The sequence below is a fragment of the Dermochelys coriacea genome, chromosome 27 (assembly GCF_009764565.3).
Source record: "Dermochelys coriacea isolate rDerCor1 chromosome 27, rDerCor1.pri.v4, whole genome shotgun sequence".
Taxonomy (NCBI): domain Eukaryota; kingdom Metazoa; phylum Chordata; order Testudines; family Dermochelyidae; genus Dermochelys; species Dermochelys coriacea.
The window spans coordinates 2,387,307-2,414,482 of record NC_050094.1 but is presented as its reverse complement, the minus strand read 5'-3'; the positions used below and the strand labels follow the sequence as shown (position 1 = coordinate 2,414,482).

The 27,176-nt window shown below is 54.0% G+C and overlaps 1 protein-coding gene across 1 annotated transcript; it reads right to left on the bottom strand.

The window, feature by feature from the left end:
- Nucleotides 1-1,914: 1,914 nt before the first annotated feature.
- LOC119848900 (glial fibrillary acidic protein) lies at nucleotides 1,915-27,176 on the bottom strand. Its single transcript, XM_038385265.2, has 9 exons — nucleotides 26,614-27,176; nucleotides 19,808-19,868; nucleotides 15,380-15,475; nucleotides 13,555-13,716; nucleotides 12,215-12,340; nucleotides 11,172-11,392; nucleotides 10,402-10,445; nucleotides 8,422-8,507; nucleotides 1,915-2,168 (listed from the first exon to the last, which is right to left on the bottom strand). Exons 1-9 carry the CDS (start codon nucleotides 27,120-27,122, stop codon nucleotides 2,133-2,135), a joined length of 1,341 nt encoding a protein of 446 aa, XP_038241193.1. The 5' UTR covers nucleotides 27,123-27,176; the 3' UTR covers nucleotides 1,915-2,132.

Sequence of the window (27,176 nt, the reverse complement as noted above, 5' to 3'; positions counted from 1 at the left end):
ACTGGCTGGTTGAGATCAGCCACCTTGCTGGCTCTACACCCATAATCACATCCCTGCACTGTATTCACCCCAGCTGCAATGCAGCCACCTCTGGGGCAGAAGGTGGCAGCTGTTCACCGGCACACACCACTGTCCAACAGTTCAGGACACACTGAGAACAATCCATAGAGAGAATTCGACATAGAGCCAGATTCTGCCACCCTCCCGAGCCACAGCAGTACCTCCCTGAGCCAGGCACCCTCTGCTGGCACTGCCCCACAGAGTAAGCGTGTTAGAGCAACCCCATAGGAAACAGGGAGACAAGGGGACCCAGTAACAAACCCTTTGCACTGGGAGGGTGCAGGGACCCTCCTGGGCTTTAACTCATGCCACCAGCCCGTCCTGCCATAGGGCCTGCTCTGTGATGGCTCTGCCCCCTCCCAAACACCAGTGAGCTCCCCTCAGCCTGTCTGGGAGGGAGGGAAATACCCCCCCCCCAAAGATGGGGGAGCTAATGGCCTACTCTGCTCCCAGGGGAGCCAATGGCAGGGAGCGCCTGACCCAGTCCGGAGCTCCTGGGCCCCTGACCTGGCTGGCCTTGGCCCAGGCTGTAGCCAAGCAGGGCACAGTCAGCTCACCAGCTCCCTGGCTCTGCCATGCCGCTTGGAGGGGCCATGACAGCGAGGGCTGGATGCTGCCATCGCCAAGCAGGGCAAACCCTGTGCCTCACTGCTCGGCAGGGCCCCGCCGCTCATGCCCCTCGCAGCTGGCCAGCCCGGGGTCTGGGAACAGGCCTGGATTAAACCACAAAGCTGCCAGGAGGCTACGGCCCGCACCCCTCCCCCCACGATGGGTCTGATGTCCTCAGTGCCCCCTGCAGAGGCTTCCCGGCCCCAGAGGCTGTTTCGCTGTGAGGCTCTGTCCCTCCCGTCCCCTCCGCTCCTCTGGCTAATCTGCCTGGTGCTCAGTGAGCAGGAAACATCAGTTCCAAGCCCGCAGCACAAAGTGGGGGACATCAGCCAGCCCAGCCCAGCCCCCCCCGCCGCCCCTCCCCCTGTGTTCAGGGCTCCTGCCTCCAGTTTCAATCAGCTCTCCTCCGTATTAGCCCAGCCGCAGCTCCTGGGCCGGCCAGGGCGTTCGGTGCAGCGCGGCTGCCTAGTGCCTTTGCCTCCCCCAGGCCCACCGCCGGTGCACTGGGGAGCAGGTGCTGCTGCACCATCCCACTGCAGGGGCCAGGGAGCAGAAACCCTGCTCCTTTGGGCCCAAGCCCATCACAGGGAGGGCAGCAGCATCTCCCGCCCTGGAAGCCCTTCAGCCTGATCTCCAGGAGGCTGGTGGGGGACTGAGGGGCTGTGCTGAAGGAGAGCTGCTCTCCACAGCATCACCCCCCTACAACTCCATGGGGGTCTCCCTGGGCCAGATCCTGGGCGCTGTCAGCATTACCCCTGGGCAGACTCACACTCAGGGCCTCTCCTACCTCTCCTGGGGGTGCCTGGCCTGATCCAGGGTCAGGGCCTCAGCCATCCTAGGGGCTTTGAGATCTGGGGCAGGTGGTGGGGTGCAGCCAAATCCCACCCCTTGGCTCCAGTAGGCCATGGAAACTCTGCAGCCCCCGGGCTGGGGATTTGCCCCTTTCTGTGGGCATGAGCTGGGCCTTCCATTGCTTTGCCTTCCCCACGCAGACGGCCTCCTGCAGAGCCCGCCCAAGGGAGCCGGCGTTCGTGGGTTTCTGGGTGGGCCCAGCACAGCCCTATCCCTAGGTGAGCTCTGGCAGCCTCAGCAGGGCCTCAAACACCACCAGGCTCTGGAGCAGCTCAGCAGGCCTCTCCCACAGAGGCGTGACTGCCGCGGACCAAGGCAGATGGGAGACGGGGCAGGGGCAGTGGGAGGCAGAGATGGGGCTCGGCCGAAGCGCTAGCCTGTGGCCTCCACCGGAACAGTGTGCAGCAGTTCTAAGGGGCACTGATTACTCTAGCTCCTCAGTTAGGCGCGTTAGCTCCGCTCCCTGGCAAGCGAAACACGCTCCCTCCGTGTGGGTCCCTCGCAGCAGCTGGGCCTCCTAGTTCCACATCAGAGGGGCCAAGTGTCAGACGGGATCTACGCTGCTAGTGATCTACAGCTACACGCTAGCCGACCCTCGCGTTCCACCCGCCTTAGTCCTTGTGCTCCTGGGTGGATTCCTTGGTCACCTGTGGGCAAACAGAGGGTGAATGTTACCGTCATGGCCAGTCACTGCCCCCCTCCACTGGTGGGATTTCCTTGGCTCGGAGCCAGCCAAGGGGCCCCCAACCCCTGGGAGGCCAGGAGGCAAGTCCCTAGCAAGCCCCATTCTCCTGTCAGGGGTTTGTCCCTGTGTGGAACCAGGGCTGCACGTGGATGGGGTGGTGGGTTAGCACATACACCTCGGGGCTCCCTGAACCCGGGCCCTGCCGCCATGGCACCCGGGGGCTAGCAGCAGTGCAGAATCGCTGTGCACAGCACTGCCTGCACTAGGTTTACTCCCTGTCTCCCTGGCCTGCCCCCAGAGCTACTGTGTGGGCAGTGCAAAGCTGGTGGAGAGGCCCCTGCGCTGGTGAACTCCATCAGTGGGGTCCTTCCACCAGCCCCATGGTCCATCTGTACCTGCTACGCCACAGAGCAAGGGTGGGTCTGGCCTGTGGGGCTTGAAAATTCCTCCTGTCCTTCAGCGAGGCTCACCGAGTGTCTGGGAAACAAAGTGCAGCCCCAGGCTGCTGGGTGTGGCATTGTAGGCTCCAAGACACCGGCTCTGTGGGTCTGTGTGGGGCAGTTATCTGGCAAGCCGGAATGTGCCCGTGTCCTAGGGGGTAGAGTGGACTCACTGTAACCAGAGACAGTTCACACCCCCAGCAGGCGCCCCCCTGGACATGCTCCCTCTGCCCCAAGGTCTCCTGGCACGGAGCAGGAGAGAGGCAGCCAATCTCACTCTTAGCGCAGAGGAGTCCGGACCCCTGGGTTCTTTTCCCCGCACGGTCACTGGAAGCTGGCACCCCAGTCTAGCTGTGCAGATAATGCTAGTGACCCCCCTGGCAGGGCTCAGTCCACCCAGCTTAGCAAAGTGCTTGGCTGGAGACCCTGGGATGCCAGAGGCCCGGAAAGGGTGTCACCGTTCCCACTGCAGCTGCCTGCACCTGACCCAGTGTGTTTCTACTGAGCCAGCCTGCTGCTCCCCACCCCAGTGGGCTGACACAGCTTGCTGGGACTTGCAGCTCCTCAGTGTGCCAAGGCACCGAGGGAGCATGTGGGCTGCTCACACCCTGAGGCTGGATCATTAACATGCCAGCTTTGCCCCTCCGTGCCAGGTGTCAGGAAGGGTCATGGCCCAGCCTGGGACCTCCGAGAGCCAACATTCAAAGTCACGGACATCAGTGGGGAAAGCCACATGCTGTCAGCTGGAGCCAGTGAGCACAAGCCAGGAGCGGTGCAGGGCTCCGCCCAGCAGAGGGGACTCCGTGTAACTGCAGCGAAAGAGCCTTCACAGCAGGGCAGTCCCCAACCCTCTGGCGGGTGCATGGCACATGGGGGAACCTCCCCCTCATCACGAGCCAGCAGAGTGGCTGCGTGAGGAACCCCCTGGCAGCTCTGCCTGTGCACCTGCAAGTCGACTGGCCAGGCCAGGACTCCACAGGCCTGGCTCCCAGTTCCCTCCCCTGCCTCTTCCAGAGCATGAGCCACCCCCAGAGCTGCGTCAAAGCGGAGCTCAGAGTGGTGCATTCTTTGCTCTGTGGAGGCACGGCAGTTTTTATGTGTGACCTGATCAAAATGTCTCTTGCAGGGCTTCCCCGCGGGATTTAAAATGCCCTGTATCAGAGGAATAGCCTGTTAGTCTGTATCCACAAACACAGCAAGGAGAAGTGGGGTTTTTATCCACGAAAGCTTATGCCCAAATTAATCTGTTAGGCTTTAAGATGCCACTGGACTCCTCGTTGTTAAAATGCCCTGCAGAGGCTGTGTTGAGTTTTGCCTGATCCTCTAGTATAACCCCACCAAAAGCTTGTCTTTTCAGCCCCTTTCCCCTTTGTACCCAGGGTGTGAATACTCCAGGAGAGACAGCCCCTGCCCCCAGGTTTACAGTCTAAACAAGAGAGACCAGAGGGGAGGGGATATCTTTTACTGGACCAGCTTCTGCCGGGGGGAAGGGACAAGCTTTTGAGTGACACGGAGCTCTTCTCCAATGTGGGGCTGGAAGCCAAATGCAAATTGGGCTGGATTGTTAAGCAGAAGGGGTACCTGGAGTTGGAGGGTGTCACTTGAAATGAAGTGGTTGTAACACACACACCTCTTGGCATCTAGTGGCAGTTAGAGAGAGATTAATGAGCCTGCTACAGCCTTAGCTAAGGGCCATGTGGCTTTTAGCTCATGCAGTGAGCAGTGGTTCTCAGACTTTTGTACTGGTGACTCCTTTTACACAGCAAGCCTCCGGGTGCGACCCCTCCTTATGAATTAAAAACACTTTAAAAATACTTAACCCTATTATAAATGCTGGAGGTGAAGTGGGGTTTGAGGTGGAGGCTGACAGCGCGCAACTCCCAACGTAATAACCTCACGACCCCCTGAGGGGTTATGACTCCCAGTTTGAGAACCCCTGCAGTAGAGGCTCATGCACTAAGCTTCAGAGGTCCCTGGTTCGATCCCGACGAGTGGGGTCTGTTGGGGTTGTGTGGGCAGTTGTGGGTTAGATTGTTATGCATAAAGGGTTTGAAGTGGATGTGACGCTGGCAAGCCCAGGGCCTCACTGAACACTGACAAATGCAGAGCTGGAAACCAGTCCGGCTCGGCTGTGGGTCAACAGAGTTAAAACAGGTGTCAGTGTTATAAGGATGTTTCCTGTTTAGACTTCATGGAATGCTTGTAGGATGCTGCATGTATGAATCCTGCTTATAATAGCTGCATCCTTGGTATAAAGCGATATCGAGTGTTTGCACTGCAAACCTCTGTGATTGTGTAACAGGAAAAAGAATGAATTAAGGTGAAGTAACCGTCCTGCACAGAAGGGGGCCCACTGAAGGCAAATGAGGCTTTGTGCAGCATCAAAGGCCAGACACCTTGCTGGCTGCACTCCTCACTCCCTCCAGGAAGGGGAGGCCTGCCCATGAACTCATCCCACCAGCTTGGCATCTGGGGTGAAAGGGATACAAAGGAGAAACGGGGTTGCTTTTTATGTCTGGTCGCAGAAGGGCAAAGATTCCTAAGCATGAGCAAGAGATCCCCATGCTGTTTGGCATGGGTCAGCCCCAAAAGACATAGAGAGCTGCTTACTGTAGAGGCTTATATTAAATCAAAGACTGGAACTCATTTGTGTGTGTATGTTTGTGTTTTAACCTTGTAAATAATTCTCATTTAATACATCTTTAGCCAGGACTGGCTACAGGACTTGTCTCTCGTTTGAGATCTGAATACAATTGACCTGGGGTAAGTGACTGGTCCTTTGGGACTGGGAATAGCCTGAATATTGCTGTGATTTTTGGTGTAACGTGACCATCTATTGCATTGTCCAGCTTGTCTGGGTGGCAAGATAGACTGGAATGCCCAAGGGGACTGTCTGTGAGTCCACGGTCAGACTGTTATAGTGCTTTAGGAGGTCACTCTCATTACTGGGTTGGTGAAATCTAATTATAGAACATACCACCTGATTGGGGTCTCTGCCCTGCTCTTTGACAGTCTGACCTGAGGCTGGCACTCATGGTTGTGAACTGCTCCAGACAGTGAGCAAGTAAAGGTAGCAGGCAGTGTGGTGTGTTATGAATTGTTGTAACGAGCCATAAAGTGTCCCTGTTAAGTCCATGTTTTTTAGTGTCTAGCAGAGTTATGAATTTAAGTTCCCAGGCTCATCAATTTGTAACACCACACTGTCTGCTACCCATAATTACCCACTTCAACCCCTTTATGCATAATAATCTAACCTAGAACTGCTTGCTTCATTTCAAGCCACTGCCTCCAAGATGCCTTAACGCTTCTGCTTAACAAGCTATCCCCATTCGTGTTTAGCTGGGATGCTCAAAGTACCTTTCTCAGACCTGAAGAAAACTCCGTGTGGCTCGAAAGCTTGTCTCTCTCCGCAACAGAAGTTGGACCAATAAAAGATATTACCTCCCCCACCTTGTCTTTCTCATATCTTGGGACCGACCTGGATACACCAGCACTACAAACAGTCTAAGGACAGAGGACAGACGAAGGGTGGGAGAAGGGAGGGATCATTCACCCCAAGTTACAGATGGGGAACGGAGGCTCAGATTCATTAAAAGTCTTGCCCAGAATCACACAAGATCTCCAGAGTCCCACATGGTGCCATAACCACACTGTGAAAACGACTGGAAATCAGAATTTCTATTCAGCTGGAAATTCTGATTTTCAGAGAATAATTAGTTCAGAGTCAGAACAAAGAGCTGACATTTCCTATACCGCACAAACTCCAAAACACAGGGGGCATTTTGGGGCCATCAAATCATTGCATTCTGATCATGTCACAATGTGGCCCTGTGATAAGGTGAAAACATGTTGTTCTTGCTTGATAGTTCTGATTCATTTTGTTTAGACTTTGATATTACATTAAATATTAAATACAATAAATAGTGACTAGTAAACATAATATAACATTAAATCAATGTTTTAACATAATACAAAAGTCCAAGTGAAATGCCTTAAAACACATCAGAATGAAATGGCTTTACCGTATCAAAATGTTTCAGTGTTATCAAAATGAAACATTATCGTTCTGGTCGAAATGAAATGATAAAGTCAAAACATTCATTTCAACTTTCTTCTGTCAAAAATAGCACCAGAATTGACACTGAGGCCTTGTCTACACTACAAAGTTTTGTTGGCAAAAGTCATGCTGCTTTAATTAAAACCGCTGTTGCATGTCACACTAGCTCCATGTGCCGGCAGAGTGCATCCAGGCTAGCAGCTCTTGCATCGACACAGAGAGCAGTGTGCGGTGGTAGCTATCCCACAATGCAACTGGCCACAGGGTGCTTTGGAAGGGGTTTGCAGTGCCTCATGGGGCAGATACAACATCACATGATGCAGGTTTCTTAATCCCATCCCATCGTTAGCTGCTTTTCAGCTGAAGTGTGTGGAGGGAGAGAGAGGACAGGGATGGGTCTGGGTTGGGGAGACAGCAGGCTGACCAACCTATCCTGGGCAGCATCCTGAGCAGCTCTGTGAGCTCTCCATGCTGAGGAATGTCAAGGCAGCATGGCTGTCCCCTGCCCCCCGCCCACCCCGTGCTCCCCCTTCCGCCCCCCGCAGCAGCGGTCTGCCTGCCCCTGTGTTCATAGAATCATAGAATCATAGAATCATAGAATATCAGGGTTGGAAGGGACCCCAGAAGGTCATCTAGTCCAACCCCCTGCTCAAAGGAGGACCAAGTCCCAGTTAAATCATCCCAGCCAGGGCTTTGTCAAGCCTGACCTTAAAAACCTCTAAGGAAGGAGATTCTACCACCTCCCTAGGTAACGCATTCCAGTGTTTCACCACCCTCTTAGTGAAAAAGTTTTTCCTAATATCCAATCTAAACCTCCCCCATTGCAACTTGAGACCATTACTCCTCGTTCTGTCATCTGCTACCATTGAGAACAGTCTAGAGCCATCCTCTTTGAAACCCCCTTTCAGGTAGTTGAAAGCAGCTATCAAATCCCCCCTCATTCTTCTCTTCTGCAGACTGTGTTCCTAGGGCAGGGCAGAGCAGGAGCATTCCAGCTAATGCTTTGCTCTTTGTTCCCCAGAGGGAGCAGCGTGCTCAGCTGTCAGATGCTTCTTGGGAGCTTTGAAAGGGGAGGGGCACATGCCTGCCTCAAACACGGGGGTCACGGCGGGCATTGTGGGATACTGGCGGAAGCCAGTTCTGTCGACAAAGCAAACAGCAGTGTCTACCCTGACGCTTTGTGCCTCTCGTTGAGGTGGTTTTGTTTTGTCAGCAAAACAGCAGAGTTTTGCCGCCAAAAGTCGCTTTGTAGCGTGTACACCTCCCCTGTAATGTAGACAAAGCCTGATTTCAATGACACCGCATTGTCCAACACAACCGGTTCCACTGAATTGTCTTGCCCAGCGTTCCCGCACAGCGGTACGTCCTTCCCCAGTGCCTGGCCTGCCATACACCCCAGCCTTGTGGACACCTCACCGAACACACAAGGGGGGGGTCACTGACTCGGCAGGCAGTCGACTAGTGGTGAGATCCACCAAGAGAACAACCCCCCTGCTTCTCCCCAGGAGAATGCTGCCCCCACTAGGCCGTTACAGCTGTACAGCTCAGCAAGTGAGGCACATGGCCATCACCCCCTAGGACCAGGCCCATTTAAGGCCCATTACTTGGAAGCCCCAGACAACAGGGAACTGTAGCATGGCAAGGTCAGGTGGTCTCCAGCAGGCAGGGGAGGGGTGGGGATGGATGGTGGGGCAGGGCCAGGGGAGACCATCTCCTACCTCTGCATCTCTGGTCTCCACAGTTTTGACCACGATGTTCCTCTTCAGGTGAGCCTCAGACACTGACTTGGTATCCAGGCTGGTCTCTGCGGAGAAGAGCAAATGTGGTCGTTGTCTCCACTCTGCGAAAGCCCAACCAAGCAGAACGAAGCACCTAGGGCCACACAGGCTGCCAGGTCAGGCTAGCTCTGCGCCTGAGCTGAGATTCCCTGCACATGGACAGGAGCCGTGAAACCTGTCCCCGCGACAGCTAACAGCCCTTCCACATTCACAGGGCTCCGAGATCTGTTAGCAAAGGGCTCTGTGCTCCCCTCCCTGACTCACACCGGGAGGGGAGCGGCCCACACAGCAAGTGGACCCACAAGCCCACGCAGTACCCTGCATAGGTGCTGCAACAGGGGTGCTGCAGCACCCCCTGGCTTAAAGTGGTTTCCATCATATCCAGGGTTTACAGTTTGGTACAATGGCTCTCAGCACCCCCACTGTACACATTGTTCCAGCACCTCTGGTACCCTGTGGACTATCCGGGGCTGTCCCCTGGCATGCACCTGGCTTGGCTGCCCCTGACATGATACTGTTTGTTCGGATGGGTCTGTGGAGTTCGTGGGCTGGGTACTGCGATGGCACCGCACCCTAGCCCCCTGTCTGTGGGGACTGCCCCAGGATGGGAGCAGCGGTGTATTATCGTTTAGGCCGACAAGGCCAGACCTACGGCGGCAAATTTATAATAGCCATAGGCGCTGACTTTACCCAGCACCGGTAGGTGCCTGTGTCCCCTGCCCCCGCCCCCACCCCAACTCTGCCCCTTCCCCACCCCCATTCTAACCCCTTTCCCAAATCCCCAGCCCTGCCTCCTCCCCCAGGCATGCTGAGTTTCCCCTCCTTCCCAGACTTGCCGTGTAAAAGCACCGGGAGGGAGAGAGGGGGAGAAGCAGAGCCGCGGTGCACTCAGGGGAGGAGGCGGAGCGGAGGTGAGCTGGGGTGGGGGCCGCGAGGAGCTGCCGGTGGGGTCTGTGAATTTGTAAAAAAACTAAAACAAGTTCATATGGGGCAATTATTTCAGGGCCTAGGGCTGGCAAAATCATTAATCCGCCACTGGGTGGGAGAGTCACCATGGGTCTGCCCTGCCTGAATTCCTGCTTGGAAAGTTACATGGCCCAGGGTGAGGCACAGCTGCTCCGAATCTCCAACACACCCCGAAGCTCTGAGTTCCCTGGGGCTCCCCCATCCCACATTGCAGGGTCCCCCTGCATAGCAGAGCAGGCTGCAGTCAGAGAGAAGTGGCTTCAGGGACATCTCAGGGCTCCTGCACCTGTCATAGGGTCCCCATGTCACCAGGCTGGGTCCCAAAGGAGGCCATGGCACAGGCTTCCCTTCACCTGTACCTCCTGGAGTCTGGCCTGGCTGGAGACAGGGAGCATCAATGTGCTGGATGAGCTGGCCCAGATCAGACCAGTGGGGCCCCAAGCCTGGAAACCTGCCTCCCACTGGCGCCAGTGACAATACTCAGACTTTACAGGCCACTGAAATCCCCAGGCTCTGGCAGGTGGTTTGGTTATCCCTGTTTGGCACAGAGTGGGGAAGGGTCGCCCAAGGTCACGTAGCAGGTTAGTGAGAGGAGCGGAGCCAGGTCTCCTGGCTCCCTGTCCATTGAACTGTGCTACCAGCCCTGATGCGTCACAGGAAGATGGGGAAAAACCCACAATGCAGCTGGCCAATTGCACAACTCTGTGCATTAAGGAGACATTCCCCACAGTGATCAGCTTATGCCTTGAAGCATGAGTTTGATGGCCCCCATCTTAGTGCCTCTAGCTGCTATCACATTACCCAGCCCTTCCTCCAGTCCTGGCCCAGAGTCAGAGCCTGTGCGTGGCGGGGGCAGTACCATGGCAAAGTGATTCCACACCCAGACGTGAAGGCGCGATGTAGCCATGACCACCCATCCCATCCCTCCTCCCTTGGGGCGCGCAGCATCCTGACCTCGGATCTGCAGGTTGGAGAAGGTCTGCACGGGGATGGTGATCCTGCAGAAACAAGGCAATCGGAGAAGCACAGGTGTGAGATGGGCCACACAAGAGGCACTTCCCAGGCAAGGCTGCCTCTGACTGACTGGGAGAAGGGAGGCCTTTGCTGGGAAACCCACGTGACAGGTCCAGCTCATCAGGGAGCTCTAGAATAGCCAGATGACTATAGGGTTGCCAACCCTCCAGGAGTGTCCAGGAATTAAAGATTAATCTTTAATTAAATATTATGTCCTGTGATGAAACCTCCAGGAATCCATCCAACCAAAATCGGCAGCCCTAGGTGACAACAGGCCCCATTCCCACCACGTACGTAACCCAGCCATATACCCTCAGCGTCTGGCTGTCTAGATGCTTCTGCTTGCAATGATGCTGTTGAGGTCAATGGGGTTGCAGGGGGACAATTGAAAGTCATTCGTTTCCAACAGCATATGGAAGAGATGGGCCCATGCTGCCAGGCTTGGATCCAGTCCTAGCTTTCCTCCAAAGGTTAGGAGAGTTTGGATCCAGAGTTTTGGTTCAGGCCCTTTTCTAAGTGACAGAGCATGAGACCCTGGCCACTCAATCCAGCAGTGGCCTAGAGCACCTGTTAGCTAAGACAAGGGGTGCTGGGTTGGCAGCCCTGGGCACTGGTGTCTCTCTGGGTATCCACGGAACCGGTTCCTCAGAGTCCCCCTGAAAGAATGAATTCCCCTTCCTCATCCTGCAATTTGTCTTCAGGAGGCTCACCTGCTTTCCTCTCCCTCCAGGAGCTTGCGGTAGGTGGCAATCTCAATGTCCAAGGCCAGCTTGACGTTGAGCAGGTCCTGGTATTCCTGGAGATGCCGAGCCATCTCCTCCTTGAGGTTCCGGATGTCCTCCTCCAGCTGGATGACCGTGTCCTGGTAACTGGCTGTCTCAGTGGCATAGCGGTCCTCCATCTCCCGCAGCTGCCTCTCCAGGGATTCATTCTGAGAGGGGCGGGGGTGAAGGGCTGTTACTGATCTGCCTTCCACTGTCCGCCCCCAGGGATCATGTCAGAGTTGGTGACACGGCACCAGGAGGCCAGGGTCACATGATCCTAACAGGGATCATCACGCTCCAGGGCTGCTACAGAGAAGCCAGTGTGGGCTGCCCCACTGGAGCAGGTAGTCCAGTCCCCCACCTCCTGCCTGCACCAGACCAGACCACTTCGCTTCAGCTGCTACCCTTCCTCCTCGCCCTACGGGAGCAGACCCCATCCCCTAGCCCTGTCTCCTGTCTCTGCCCTATGGGAGGAGACCCCAGGCCCCAGCCCCATCTCCTGTCTCTGCCCTACGGGAGGAGACCAGGCCCCAGCCCCCTCTCCTGTCTCTGCCCTACGGGAGGAGACCCCAGACCCCAGCCCAGTCTCCTCTCTCTGCCCTACGGGAGGAGACCCCAGGCCCCAGCCCCGTCTCCTGTTTCTGCCCTACGGGAGCAGACCCCAGGCCCCAGCTCCGTCTCCTGTCTCTGCCCTATGGGAGGAGACCCCAGGCCCCAGCCCTGTCTCCTCTCTCTGCTCTATGGGAGCAGACTCTTGGCATATCTTGTTTGGCTGCCTTCCTCTTCGCACATTACAGGAACACAAGGGAGCCCAGCATTGTTTGATATCTGTTGAGTCCTTATTTCCCAGCTTGGCATGTTTGATTCTGAGCCAAGGTTTATTTGACAAGGTTAATTGGAGACGAGGAGGTCTGTGCTAATGGAGGGCACCCAAGGGCCCATGTGCTATCTCACTGCTGCCTGCCCCTGCCCCCAGCACCCACACCTACCATTCCCCGCAGGGACTCCAGATCGCAGGTGAGTGCCTGGAGCTGGCGCCGGTACTCATTGGCTTCTTGCTTGGCCAGGCGCAAGGCTTCAATGTTCCGAGCTGCCGCATCCGTCAGGTCTGCAAACTGAGGAAGAGGAGTTAGTGCACCTGGCCCGGAGAGGTAGGGACGTCCTTCCCCGGGGAGAGCACTCAGCAGGGGCTTGGTGCCCAGGGGAACAGGAAACTGGGAGAGAACAGGGTAAGATGACAATGGTGATACCAGCTGATTGAACAAAGTACTCCAGTGGCTGGAGCAGGGGCTTGGTAGCCAGGATGCCTGGGTTCTAGTCCCTGCACTGACAAGTGGTTAGAGCTCAGGAGTCAGGGCTCCTATATTTCCATCCTGCCACTAACTGGCTGTGTGACCTTAGGAAAGTCTCTTAACTGTCCATCTTAACTGCTGTTTCTGATCTTCCCCCATGTGTCAAAGGGGGAGAATAATCTCCCACAGCTCTGTTGCTGGCACCAAATGCCCGAGGCAGGCAACAGCTGGATTCATTGCCCGGTGTGCATCGCCCAATAATCACAACGGGGTGGAGAAGTAGAAAAGTTTATTTGAAGCTTCAAGCGGTACAGGGAGACAACAATCTCAAATCCTGCACACCAGTGCAAGCAGTTACACATATTTTATACATTCATTCTTTAGCATACTTATCCAATAGCAAGCTGTCCTAAGTATCCATATAGCCAATCCAGTATACCGGCCAGTTCCCCTTTTTCCTCTTATCATCCATTCCCCCATATATGGAGTTGTTTGTTCAGCACTATCTAACATTCCTGTCCTGCTTGACCTAATCTTGCTCCGGCTAGTCTGTGCCTGCAATATACTGTTGCAAGTTTCTCAGCCTGAAGGCTGTGAGTATCTCCAGGCAGAAAAGGGAAGGAGGGGGGCCATCTGGGCCTAGAGCGAGGGGGCTTCATCGACACTCATGGTCTTCCATCCCCTTGAGTTACCTAGTGGCCATGCCCGGTGTCCCCAACAGCTCCTAGGATGCAGGAGTACAACAAGTGAAGAGCTTTGAGATCCGGGTGTGAAAGGTGCTAGTCAAAGACAAACATCTAAGTATTATTATTCCCACAACCTTCATGAAGCCAGGAGACACTGCAGGGAAATGTCCCATGAACCAGCCCTTGCAACCTGTCTGGTAACTCCCCTGGGTGGCATATAGCACATGGGGCATCATGCAGGGGAGAGCCACAATCCAGTGCCAGTCAGTAAGAGACAGGCACTGCATGTGCAACCCACGGGGTGCTTCACTGGCAGCCCCTGGTCTGAGGGCCTGTCTCAGGCCCCATTACCTTGGACTTGTACCACTCCTCGGTCTCGTGCATGTTGTTGGAGGCCATGGACTCGTACTGAATGCGGATCTCCCGCAGCGCAGCCGTCAGGTCCGGCTTTGACATGTCCATCTCAATGTGGACTTGCTGCTGCGCCAGCTGCTCCTGCAGCTCTCTGAGCTCCTGCAAAGATACAAGCGAGCTGGGTGGGCGGCACGGAGACAGGGCTGTGCCGTACCGGTGCTGCTGGGAGACCGGCAGCAGAGCCGCACGCTGAGCACAGGACTGAACATGTCACGGGGGCCATTGCGGATCCCGGCGTGGAGGGGATAGCCCGCTAGCTCCCAAGGGATGGAAAGCTCTGACCGTGTGGGAGACTGGGACAGCCACATCCCTTCTGCAGCGCTCACTGCTGGCCACTCTGTGGTATGACATTCCATTGCTGTGGCTGCTATAGAAGACCTCTATCCATCCGTCCTTCTCTGGGTCTCTGGACAAGCTGGTGGAAATTACCAGTCCATGCCTGGGCTTACCGGAAGGGACTCCCATAACTCACACACCCAAAGGCTGACAGAAAAGGGTGGAGTTGACAGGACCGCAGAAGAAGGTGTGGGCCCTCCTCATGGACTGTGGGGTGTAAATTACACCAGCTAAGATCCCCTGACACGCCTTCACAGATGCAGAATTTACACATCACCCTTTGAGTTTGGGCCAAAGATTTCTCCCTCCTTGTCCTTCCTGGCTGGCAGGAATAATGGGCCAGGTGATGGGAACCCAGCACGCAGGTGCACAATGGAACCCAAGGGAGGGCCTGGGGGAGAGGTGAAACCCCCCAAAGGAGAATGATGAGCCATTCGCACTGTAAGGTCCCTGCCTCTCTGGATAGCTGGGCCCAGGCTGCAGTGCTTGGCAAGGCAAGGACAGAGGTCATAAGAACATAAGAACTTAAGAATGACCATACTGGGTCAGACCAAAGGTCCATCCAGCCTAGTATCCTGTCTACTGACAGTGGCCAATGCCAGGTGCCCCAGAGGGAGTGAACCTAACAGGTAATGATCCAGTGATCTCTCTCCTGCCATTCATCTCCACCCTCTGACAAACAGAGACTAGGGACACCATTCCTTACCCATCCTGGCTAATAGCCATTAATGGACTTAACCTCCATGAATTTATCCAGTTCTCTTTTAAACTCAGTTATAGTCCTAGCCTTCACAACCTCCTCAAGCAAGGAGTTCCACAGGTTGAATGTGCGCTGAGTGAAGAACTTCCTTTTATTTGTTTTAAACCTGCTACCCATTAATTTCATTTGGTGGCCCCTAGTTCTTATATTATGGGAACAAATAAATAACTTTTCCTTATTTACTTTCTCCACATCACTCATGATTTTATAGACCTCTGTCATATCCCCCTTAGTCTCCTCTTTTCCAAGCTGAAACGTCCCGGCCTCTTTAATCTCTCCTCACATGGGACCTGTTCCAAACCCCTAATCATTTTAGTTGCCCTTTTCTGAACCTTTTCTAATGCCAGTATATCTCTTTGGAGATGAGGGGACCACATCTGTATACAGTATTCAAGATGTGGGTGTACCATGGATTTATATAAGGGCAATACGATATTCTCGGTCTTATTCTTTATCCCTTTTTTAATGATTCCTAACATTCTGTTTGCTTTTTTGACTGCCGCTGCACACTGCGTGGACGTCTTCAGAGAACTGTCCACAATGACTCCAAGATCTTTCTCCTGATTAGTTGTAGCTATATTAGCCCCTAACATCGGCCCTCTCTCTCTGCCATCCCATCCCCAGCCAGGCACCCTATGGGCTAGGAGGGTGGGTCACACATGATACCTCCTCATGGACTTTCCTCAGGAAGTTGATCTCCTCCTGCAGGGACTCGACTTTCCGCTCCAGGTCCAGGCGCACTAATGCAGCATTGTCAACATCCTGCCATGTGGGAGAGAGCAGGGGAGGCGAAGTCACAGCGCCTGCCAGGAGTACACCGCACGTGCAGCTCCAAGTGCGCTGGTCTGAGGACCCGGCCTGACCCCAGGGCCAGCCATGCTTTTGTGCACACTGGGGTAGGGGCTGAGCAGCTCTTGTGGGCTCAGTTACCTGGGCCAACCACGGGCTCAGCCTGCTTCCGGGCCCGTTCAGCAGCTGAGTCATGGAGAAGAGTTAGCTCTTCATCCACCCGTTTGCTTCTTCCCTGCTCTAAAACATGGGGTCAAATCACCCCTTGCACCCAGTTCACTTGCTGGGACTCTCAGTCATCCCTCCCTCCCTCTCTCCCTCCCTCCCTCCCAGCCACCTCCTCCTTCGCTGGAGGTCCATCAGCGGAGAGGGCCAGATGCTTTGCCCCGGCAGCACTCTCACTGGAGCAATACCCCAGCTGCCTAGACCGCGCAGCCCAGAGCCCAGGGCTGCTGGCCCCAAAGGGGCAGGGCTGGCCCTCACACGTAGGCAGGCTGAAGACATAGCTATGTGCACCAAGCAGGACTCAGAGTCTTTCTAGCAGACAGCCGTGTGCCCTGTGTGCTACATGGCACAGGGCCTAAACTTCAACCTCTGCCTCCAAATGGCAGCACATTGCACCACTATCCACACTCACCCGCTGTGTGTGTCTGTGAGGGAATGGGGGGGGTGTTGGTGTGAGGGGGATCAGGGTGAGTGTGAGACGTTGGGTCCATGTGAGAGGGATCGTAGTGAGTGTGAGACATTGTGTTGGTGTGATGGGGATTGGAGTGAGTGTGAGATGTGTTGATGTGATGGGAATCAGGGTGAGTGTGAGATGTATCCGTGTGAGAGGGATCGGGGTGAGTGTGAGACGTGTCGGTGTGATGGGGATCGGGGTGAGTGTGAGACATTATGTCCGTGTGAGGGGGATCAGTGTGAGTGTAAGATGTTGTGTCCGTGTGAGAGGGATCATGGTGAGTGTGAGAGGTGTCTGTGTGAGGGGGATCAGAGTCACAGAGTTGAAGGCAGCAGGGACCCCCAGCTCACTGAGTCTGACCTCCTGTGTAGCCCAAGGCATCAGCCCCACCCAGCACCCGCACACTGGACCCAACTGAAATGAGCCCAAAGGGTCACAGCCCTTAGGACACTGAACTATGCCGAGGGGGAAGGGGTGCCAGGCCCTTGAAATGGCAGGGGAATTATGAAGTGAGAGACACCCAGATAATTCTGGCCAGTGATCTGCCCCCCATGCTGCAGGGGAAGGCAAAACCACCGAGCTCACCACCAACCTGACCTGTGGGGGAATTCCTGCCCCACTCCACATTCGGTGCTTGGGTAGACCCTGAACTTGTGAGCTAGACCCACCAGCCAAGTACCTGAGAGAGAAAATGCCCAGGGCCACCTCAGAGCCCTGGTGCTCCCCATCCTGAGGCTTCAGAGGAGGGAGGCAAAAAACAACAACACAGAATACTTTGGGGGAAACCAAAGCCCTTCCTTACCCCTAGGGGTGACCGGCCAAAACCCTGACTCCTGAGTCATAGGAACAAAATGGGAAGGGACCCCAGAACTGCTGAGCTCTGCCCCCACCAACACAAGCAACCCTGTCACCCAGCCGCACACCCCAATGTGTCCAGCTCTCAACAAACTCATTCCATTGTTTACCCCTACAGCTATTGGGAGGCTGTTTCAAAACCTCCGTGGTTAGAAGCCTCCCTCTAGCATCCAGCCTGAGTGTCTTCATGGCCAAGTTATCCCACATGTGTGGGGACCAGTAGTGTGGGGGGCCATGTCTGTGTACAGGGACTGTCTGTGTGCAGGGACTGTCTGTGTGTGGGGATTGGAGTGAATGTGAGACATTGTGTCTGTGTGTGGGGGATTAGGCATGTGGGGGGTTGTGTTTGTGTGATGGGGATTAGGGGTTACTGGGGTCATGTCAGTATGGTGGGAATTTGGGGTGTATGGAGACTGTGCCCTATAGGCCCACTGAGAAAGATCACATCCAGTACTGCCAACCTCAAGAGACCATCAACGTTTGAGAGACCATCAAATCATGGTTTTCAGTCTCTCTTTTGCCCTTTTAAGTTCCCCTCTGTTCCACTGCCAATGTGTGTGTGAGAATTGCAGACTGAAAAGTCGACTTGTCACGCCCACAGACACATGGCTATCCCTGGCTACTCCGAGGACCCACCACTTGTTCTCTCCTCACCCCCAGGACAGGGGCCTACCGTCCACTGCCTATTACTGGCTTGGCTCTCCCCCTCCTGGTTTATATCCTTTTAGAACAGAAAGGCTGGATGGTAAATAGGGATGTAATTCAATAGTGCAAAGGGCAAGTTCATGCACTTAGGGTCTAAGGAGAACTTCTGCTATAAACTGCATGCTAATCAGTTGGACTCAACCAGGGAGAAAGACATGAGTGTGTGGGTCGATCACAGGATGGCCACCAATGGGATGCGGCCATGGAAGAGGCGAATGAGACCCTAGGCTGTCTCAGGTGAGGTATTTCCAGGAGAGAGAGAGCCATGGTACAAGGCACCAGTGAGACCTCATCTGGAACGCTGTGTGCAAGTCTGGTCTCCCACATTCAAGAAAGGGGGTGCTGTGAAGGACTGCTAGGATGATCAGGGGTATGGAGCTGGACATATTCATGGGTACATTATGTGACAGGATGGCTTGTGATCATAGGGGGCAAGTCTGGGGATCCTTTCTGGTTTGCTGTATGTTCCTAAAATCCCATGCTTCTGAGTTTCAGCAGCTCACCTGCAGGGGTCAGGAAGGGATCCCCCCCCCAGTGTATTCTGTTCCCCCCCTTCCTCTGCAGCATCAGGAGTAGCCACAGCTGGAAAGGGACACAGGCCAGGTGGCATTGGCTGGTCCTTGCTCACAGTTCAGGTGGTCCAGTTGGTGCTGCAGTGGCTCAGGGAAATGCCTGGTCCTCCAGTCTCCTCCCAGCCCACACCACCAGGACTCTGGCAGGGGGTCTCCCATTGGGAGGGGATTGGGTGCCCCGCTATGGTCAGTGCAGTGGCACCCCCTCCCCAGGGCGGGGTGGGGAGGACAACTCACCGCTGCACAGGCAGTGCACTGACCACAGTGAGGCCACGGCCAGGGGCTCCTCCCCGAGTCAGGAGGCCAGGGCATGTGGCTCACTTGATCTCGGGTGGGCCCTGCCTGGCTCAGCTCTGAAGTTCAAGTGAGAGCTGAGCTAGTCATAGGTCATAGAATATCAGGGTTGGAAGGGACCTCAGGAGGTCATCTAGTCCAACCCCCTGCTCAAAGCAGGACCAATCCCCAACTAAATCATCCCAGCCAGGGCTTTGTCAAGCCTGACCTTAAAACTTCAAAGGAAGGAAAGGTCTCCATGTTTCTGGGGAAATAATGGGTTTGTTTACCATTATAAGAAATCCTTCCTTTAGATTGAAAAACTAATGCCTTCAATTGCTCCCCATCCAGGAAGGATCCACAGACTAGACCACAACAACAATGTAAATCAAAGAGCCAGAACCAAACAGAAACACCACTGCCAGAACTCCGCCAGGAATCCAGAGACACCTCCAAATGCTCAATAGGAGTGTTTAAATATTTAACTACATACAGAATTCAAAAAATAATTTAGGTACCTCATTTGTAGGTTTATTAGTAGATATGGGAAGCCCAAAGATGCTAATACCATGCATCTTGGGAAGGTTTTGTGAAGCCTTAAAGTTAAGATAGAACTGGCATTTGTGACGGCCTCTCTCAACTCCTCTTAAGCATCCAGAAACATCCCTGGACCCCCGTCTCGTCTTTCACTCCGTTCTATCATCTCCTAACCCCGACATGCCTCAATGACTAACCCCAACCGCAGGGTCTGAGGCTAGACTCTGGAATGACGGCTCCGGACGTGGCCTGCAGAGGTGCCCTGGCCTCAAAACTGGCATCTTGCCCACAGCGTTGAAATGGCTGGGCCCCCTGGGCAGGAATTTCCTCCCAGGTCAGAGTGCCAGGGCCATGTGGTGTTTTGCCCTCCCCTGCAGTGTGGGGGGCCAGTCACTGGCCCAGATTAGCTGGGTGTATCTCACATAATCCTTTCCCTGCCCTTGCAGGGGCCGCGAACACTGGTGACCCTCGGTCCCTCCTCATCTCTCCCCGACACTGGGCTGCCCGTCTACGCGAGTCCCACCGTCTCCCTGTTCCACTGCCACAGCGGCCTGGGCTTGTCAAGCCAGGGCTCTGGGGTTTAGTGCTCTGGTGTCCAGCTTGAGGGGCCTGACCCTACAAGGAGCTGAGGGCCCCCAGCTTCCAGGGCAGGGCCTGGCAGGCTGCAAGCAGCGCACGCCTCACCTGTCTGTAGGAAGACAAATTGTTTTCGGCTTCAAGCCGTAGATTAGTCTCTTCCTGTAACCTGAAACAAGAAGCAAACAGGCAGTTGGCAGTTTTATATAATTATCGGCTTTTCTGAGCTAAATCCAAACAAACAAACCCTCAAGGTCAAAACAACCAGGGAGCGAGCAGAGCCCTTATAATTCCCTTTCATTGACGTACGTCCACACGCTCCCGCTCCTCTTCACACAGACACCCACACCCGATCCTCCTCTGTCGCACACACATGCACCCAGTTCCCCTCACACAGACACCCACATTGATCCTCCTTTGTTGCACACACACACACAAAGTCCCCCTCACACAGACACCCACAAACCATCTTCCTCTATCACACACATACTCCTCTGTCACACACACATACATGCACACCCAACTCTCCTCTCTTGCACACATACACACATGCAAACACACACGTGATCCTCCTCTATTGCACATATATACAAGCAGTCCCCTCACACAGACACACACACCCAACCCTCCTCTGTCTCACACACATACACACAGTCCCCTGCACACAGACACCCACACCCAACTCTCCTCTCTTGCAGACATGTACACACAGTCCCCTTCTTCACACAGACACCAACACCCAATCCTCCTCTGTCATTTTCATATACAGACAGTCCCACCTCTTCACATAGACACACCCTATCTTCCTCCATTGCACACACATACATACAGTCCCAGTCACACAGACACCCACACCCATCCGTCCTCTGTCACACACATACACACAGTCACCCTCACACATACACCCACTTCCGACACTCTCTCTTGCACACACATATACACAGTCCCCCTCTTCATGGAGACACCCACACCTGACCCTTCTCTGTCACATACACATACATAGGCCCTTCTCACACAGATGCGCACAGCTGATCCTCCTCTCTTGCACACATGTACACAAAGTCCCCCTCACACAGACAGCCATGCTCCCCCCCAATATACACACACTCCTCCTCAGCCAGAGAGCCCATTCCCCTCTCACTGTCACCAGACAGACACCCCATCCCCTCTCACATGCACACCCCATCATCTTCCCACCCTCGCTAATACCCACTGATACCCACCCATATCCCCCCTCCAGTCATGTTCACTCCCACGCTGGTGCAGTGCAGGCAGTGGCAGGGAACAACTCCCTCATAGCTCCCTGCCAGGAGGTGTCACCCTACTTTATGGCTAAGAGTGGAACCAGGAGCTTTGAGGTGCAGGGCTCCATATTGCCAGTCCCCTAATGCAAAGCAGGGGCAGAGCGCTGCTACTACTCAGGACCACTGCGACAAGGGTCGGGAAGTGCAGTAGAGGGAGCTCTGCAATGGCAGGACAGGAAACCAGAGCTTGAATGCGCATTATCGAGGGGCCACAGCAGGAAAACGGGACACAGAACAGCACCCCCAACAACAGCAGCCAGGCCACCGACAGCTGCTGCCCAAAGGTGTCACTGGGCCAAGGGACCAGGGGCACTGAGGTGTGGGAGGACAATGCAGAGGACACAGAGACAGCTGCCCCATCTAGAGAGAAGGGCTATTCCAAGATGTCAGTCCAGGGGAAAGTAGAAAAGAACGGTGTGAGGATTGTGAGGGTTGTGCATGTTAAGCTGTGCATGTTAAATAAATCCATCCATGGATTTTGCGGGTTGGGTTGGGTAGGTAGGTGGGATGGATTGTGCGGGTTGCGGTACTTAGGAAGGTGGGATGGATTGTGCGGGTTGGGTTAGGTAGATAGGTGGGATGGATTGTGCGGGTTGGGTTAGGTAGGAAGGTGGGATGGATTGTGCGGGTTGGGTTAGGTAGGAAGGTGGGTGGATTGTGGGGGTTGGGTTGGGAAGGTAGGTGGGATGGATTGTGCGGGTTGCAGTACGTAGGAAGGTGGGATGGATTGTGTGGGTTGGGTTAGGTAGGAAGGTGGGTGGATTGTGTGGGTTGCAGTACATAGGTGGGTGAGATGTATTGTGCGGGTTGGGTTAGGTAGGTAGGTGGGATGGATTGTGCGGGTTGGGTTAGGTAGGAAGGTGGGATGGATTGTGCGGGTTGGGTTAGGTAGGAAGGTGGGTGGATTGTAGGGGTTGGGTTGGGAAGGTAGGTGGGATGGATTGTGCGGGTTGCAGTACGTAGGAAGGTGGGATGGATTGTGCGGGTTGGTTTAGGTAGGAAGGTGGGTGGATTGTGTGGGTTGCAGTACATAGGTGGGTGAGATGTATTGTGCGGGTTGGGTTAGGTAGGAAGGTGGGTCGATTGTGCGGGTTGCAGTACGTAGGAAGGTGGGATGGATTGTGCGGGTTGGGTTAGGTAGGAAGGTGGGATGGATTGTGCGGGTTGGGTTAGGTAGAAAGGTGGGATGGATTGTGCAGGTTGGGTTGGGTAGGTAGGTGGGATGGATTGTGCGGGTTGGGTTGGGTAGGAAGGTGGGATGGATTGTGCAGGTTGCAGTACGTAGGAAGGTGGGATGGATTATGCGGGTTGGGTTAGGTAGATAGGTGGGATGGATTGTGAGGGTTTCAGTACGTAGGAAGGTGGGATGGATTGTGAGGGTTGCGGTACGTAGGAAGGTGGGATGGATTGTGCAGGTTGGGTTGGGTAGGTAGGTGGGATGGATTGTGCGGGTTGGGTTGGGTAGGAAGGTGGGATGGATTGTGCAGGTTGCAGTACGTAGGAAGGTGGGATGGATTATGCGGGTTGGGTTAGGTAGATAGGTGGGATGGATTGTGAGGGTTTCAGTACGTAGGAAGGTGGGATGGATTGTGAGGGTTGCGGTACGTAGGAAGGTGGGATGGATTGTGCAGGTTGGGTTGGGTAGGTAGGTGGGATGGATTGTGTGGGTTGGGTTAGGTAGGAAGGTGGGATGGATTGTGGGGATTGGGTTAGGTAGGAAGGTGGGATGGATTGTGCGGGTTGGGTTGGGTAGGTAGGTGGGATGGATTGTGCGGGTTGGGTTAGGTAGGAAGGTGGGTGGATTGTGTGGGTTGGGGTACATAGGAAGGTGAGATGGATTGTGCGGGTTGGGTTAGGTAGGAAGGTGGGATGAATTGTGCGGGTTGGGTTAGGTAGAAAGGTGGGTGGATTGTGCGGATTGTGTTAGTTGTGATGTCCCATGTAAAAAGCAGTCTTCTCTGCAGTCACGTAGTCAATGGTTTTTAACCTGTCATCCTAGGACCCCTGAGGGTGCACAGACAATGTCTAAGATTTCCACAGTGGTCCACAGCTGTATTCAAAATTTTTTAGGTTCTGCACATAGAATAAGGTTGAGAACCACAAGCCTAGTCTATTTAAAATATGCCAGGTCGGGACACCCCTGGGCTGGTGATAAGCAGAACAGGTAGGGGAGGGGTTTGGACCATGGGACCTGTTCCTTATTCTGCAACGGAATCACTATGTGACTTTGAGCTAGTTGCTTCTCTTGCCTGTGCTCATTTTCCCTGCCTCTGACAGGGGGACATTGTTCACACACTGCCCACGGTGGAGAGTGTGTAGGGTGACCAGATGTCCCAATTTTATCGTGACAGTCCCGATTTTGGGGTCTTTTTCTTATATAGGCTCCTATTACCCCCAACTCTCTGTCCTGATTTTTCACACTTGCTGTCTGGTCACCCTAAGAGTGTATGAGGTTGGATATGCTGGTATTGTGCAGATCGTGGAGACAGGCAAAGGTCTTATTGCCAAGTGTACCAGGACTTTGTTCCTTTGATCCCTGCTCCATGTGATCTGTGACAGAGGCATCCCCAAAGATCATTGTCTGGATGTGTCCCAGCCTTCTGGGTAGCAAATTCTGCCAAACACAAGATCTTTTGGAGACAGAAACATTGCTTGCCCTCCAGTCTCTGTCCGGCTCTTGGATTATAGGTGAGATGTGTGTGTGGAGTGTTCAGTTTCCTAGGGATCTAAACTGGGAGGTGTGGTAGATACGCTGGAGGGTAGGGATAGGATACAGAGAGACCTAGACAAATTAGAGGATTGGGCCAAAAGAAATCTGATGAGCTTCAACAAGGACAAGTGCAGAGTCCTGCACTTAGAACGGAAGAATCCCATGCACTGCTACAGACTAGGGACCGAATGGCTCAGCAGCAGTTCTGCAGAAAAGGACCTGGGGTTACAGTGGACGAGAAGCTGGATACAAGTCAACAGTGTGCCCTTGTTGCCAAGAAGGCCAATGGCATTTTGGGCTATATAAGTAGGGGCATTGCCAGTAGATCGAAGGAAGTGATTATTCCCCTCTGTTTGGCACTGGTGAGGCCTCATCTGGAGTACTGTGTCCAGTTTTGGGCCCCACACTATAAGAAGGATGTAAAAAAATTGGAAAGCGTTCAGCGGAGGGCAACAAAAATGATTAGGGGATTGGAGCACATGACTTATGAGGAGAGGTTGAGGGAACTGGGATTGTTTAGTCTGCGGAAGAGAAGAATGAGGGGGGATTTGATAGCTGCTTTCAACTACCTGAAAGGGGGGTTCCAAAGAGGATGGATCTAGACTGTTCTCAGTGGTAGCAGATGACAGAACAAGGAGTAATGGCCTCAAGTTGCAGAGGGGGAGGTTTAGGTTGGATATTAGGAACAACTTTTTCACTGGGAGGGTGGTGAAGCACTGGAATGGGTTACCTAGGGAGGTGGTGGAATCTCTTTCCTTTGAGGTTTTTAAGGTCAGGCTTGACAAAGCCCTGGCTGGGATGATTTAGTTGGGGTTGGTCCTGCTTTGAGCAGGGGGTTGGACTCGTTGACCTCCTGAGGTCCCTTCCAACCCTGATATTCTAGGATTCTAGGATCTTGCCCTTTGCCTTTTTAACTGCTGGTTTTATCCCCTACATCTGCCATCGTCCGCAGCCCAGTGTTGTTGTAACTATTGTTTTACTACACTAGAGGCCCAGCACTCACCGTGCTGCAGAGACGCAGAGTAAGAGATAGTCCCTGCCCAGACAACTCACATTCTGAAGAGAGAAGAGGAGGCCGGGGAGAAAGGAAGGAGCCTTATCCTGACCTTGCACATGAGGAGCTGAGATCCAGAGAGATTCAGGGCCAGATTTTCAAGGGCTCAGCAAACACAACTGGGGCCAGATTTTCTAAAGAGCTGAACTCAACACAAGCTAAACTCCCTGAAAATCTGGCCTCCGTTGTGGGTGCTTGCCAAAGTCACACAGAGAGCCTCTCGCTGCCCCACCCCCATGCTTCGCTCAGTGACAGCTGGGTGGGGAATGCTGTCCCAGACCAGGAGAGTTTTACATAGATCAATATTTTCCCCATCCTGAGTCGGGATACAAAAGTAGAAATGTGAAAACTTTTCATGACCCAATCATCTGAGAAACTTTTCAGATGGCATCAACTGAAACTCTTCAGTTTGATCAGTTTGTTACATTTTTAACCTTTTTAAAGCATATATTATGTAAACCTTTTAACCCCAAAGTCATTGCTAGCAGAAAAATGAAACTTTTCCTTTTGAAAATGTCAAAATGGGACGTTTCAACAATTTCAAACCGTTTCGAATCCAGAGATTCATCCAAACTGCCCCTTCCCAGGAAGTTCTGCTTCAATGGATCAGCATTTTCTGATGAACCACACTTTCACTGGAAACCTCCCGACGAGCTCTTGCCAGCAGCAATAATCCTGTGCCCTTCTCCAGCACAGACATAAACTAACCCTGTTTCTTACTCCCTGTGGTGCTAAGACTCTATTATTACCCCCTTCAACACAGAGAAGTAAACACCTTGCCCAAGTCAATGGTGAGGACCCAGGAGTTATGACTCCAAGACCCTTCTACCAACTACTAGACCATCTTCCTCTCTCCAAGCAGGGGATAGAATTTAGGAGTCTAGGTTTTCCATATGCTAACTGCTAGACCACACTCCTCTTCCAGGGCTGGAGCTAGGGCTCTGATTCCATTGCACTAACCATTAGATAACACTTCCTCTAGAAAGCAACAGATGGTTGGTGTAGAACCAGCAAAATACAAGAGCAAACCTCTGAGGCTGGTAAATGTTTGCCTCCTTCTGCTGCCCTCCCCATATGTTCAGTCAGACCGAGGTTTTATTATATGTGTAGAGTGAGCAGCCTGGCTCCTAGGTAAGGTCTTTTCTGCTGTGTCTCAGCCCAGAGCACATTGTGCCAGGAATGTTGCAAATTTCTGAACATCGACTCAGCAAGAGAAGCACCACAGCCCCAGTTGAATCAGGGTGACGAGGTCCCTCTGTAGTACACGTTCCCATCTAAGGCCTGGGCCAGCTGCCATCCCTGAGATCCAGCTGTTTGTGCGTGCATGTGTTTGTTTTGTGCAGGTACACAGGGGTTTGTGTGTAGCTGCTCCCCTAGCTAGAGGTGTGTGTTTTACGAGCGTGCAGGTTTATAGGTGCAGACATTTGGGTGCGGATTTTTGTACATTGAAAACTGGAGGCTGCTCTGCAGCTGTGGAATAACACTTCACTCTTCCCACCCGCAGAGCCCTCCAGGGACCAGCGCATCCCCCCCATTGTGCAGCTGGGGCACAGAGCGAGGACGTGACTTGCCGGCAGGGGAGCAGCAGAGCTGGGAACCAGGAATTCCAATACCCAGCCCCGTGCACTAGCACTGCACCTCCCTGCCTTTGCAGCCACACACAGATTCCCCACCAGCTTTAAAGTGCATTGAAACTGCAGCTACTCGGCCTTAGTGACTGCTCTCTCTCTGGGTGTAACCTGTCCACGCCATTCTCCTTGGCTAGGTGACCTGCTCTGGCTGCGTAGCCACCAGACACTACTGTGGCTGCTCTCCAGCCCTGCGCCTGGCAAAGGAGGCTCCTTACTTTTGCCGGAGGCCATTGACGTCGTCCAGCAGGTTGTCCCTCTCGATCTCCAGCCTGGTCTTGGCATTAGACAGCTGGTCCACCTGCCGGCGGAGCTCTCGCAGCTCCTCATGATAGATGTCGCCCACCTTGGTGGGCTCCTTGTCTCTGATCTGGTTGAGCTCCGCCACCAGCACCTTGTTCTGCTGCTCCAGGAAGCGCACCTTCTCGATGTAGCTGGCGAAGCGGTCATTCAGCTCCATCATCTCTACCTTCTCGTTGGTGCGTGTCTCCTTGAACTCGGTGTTGAGGGCATCGGCCAGGGAAAAATCTGCCTTGTCCTGGGAGAACCTGGGGCTGGCACGGATGCTCAGGCTCGAGGTTCTCTTCTTGGTCATGGAGACTCTGGTGCTGGGGGACAGGAGCCAGAAGAGGGGTGAGGATCTCAGGGGCTGGTGGACAGCGGGGGCTTGGGGGCCAAACCGCCGCCGATATGAGGACTGTCGCTGGCTCTCCATGCTCAGGCTCATCCTGCAGGCTACGCTGAGTCCCGAGTGCAGCCCTTGGATGGAATTCTCCGTGCT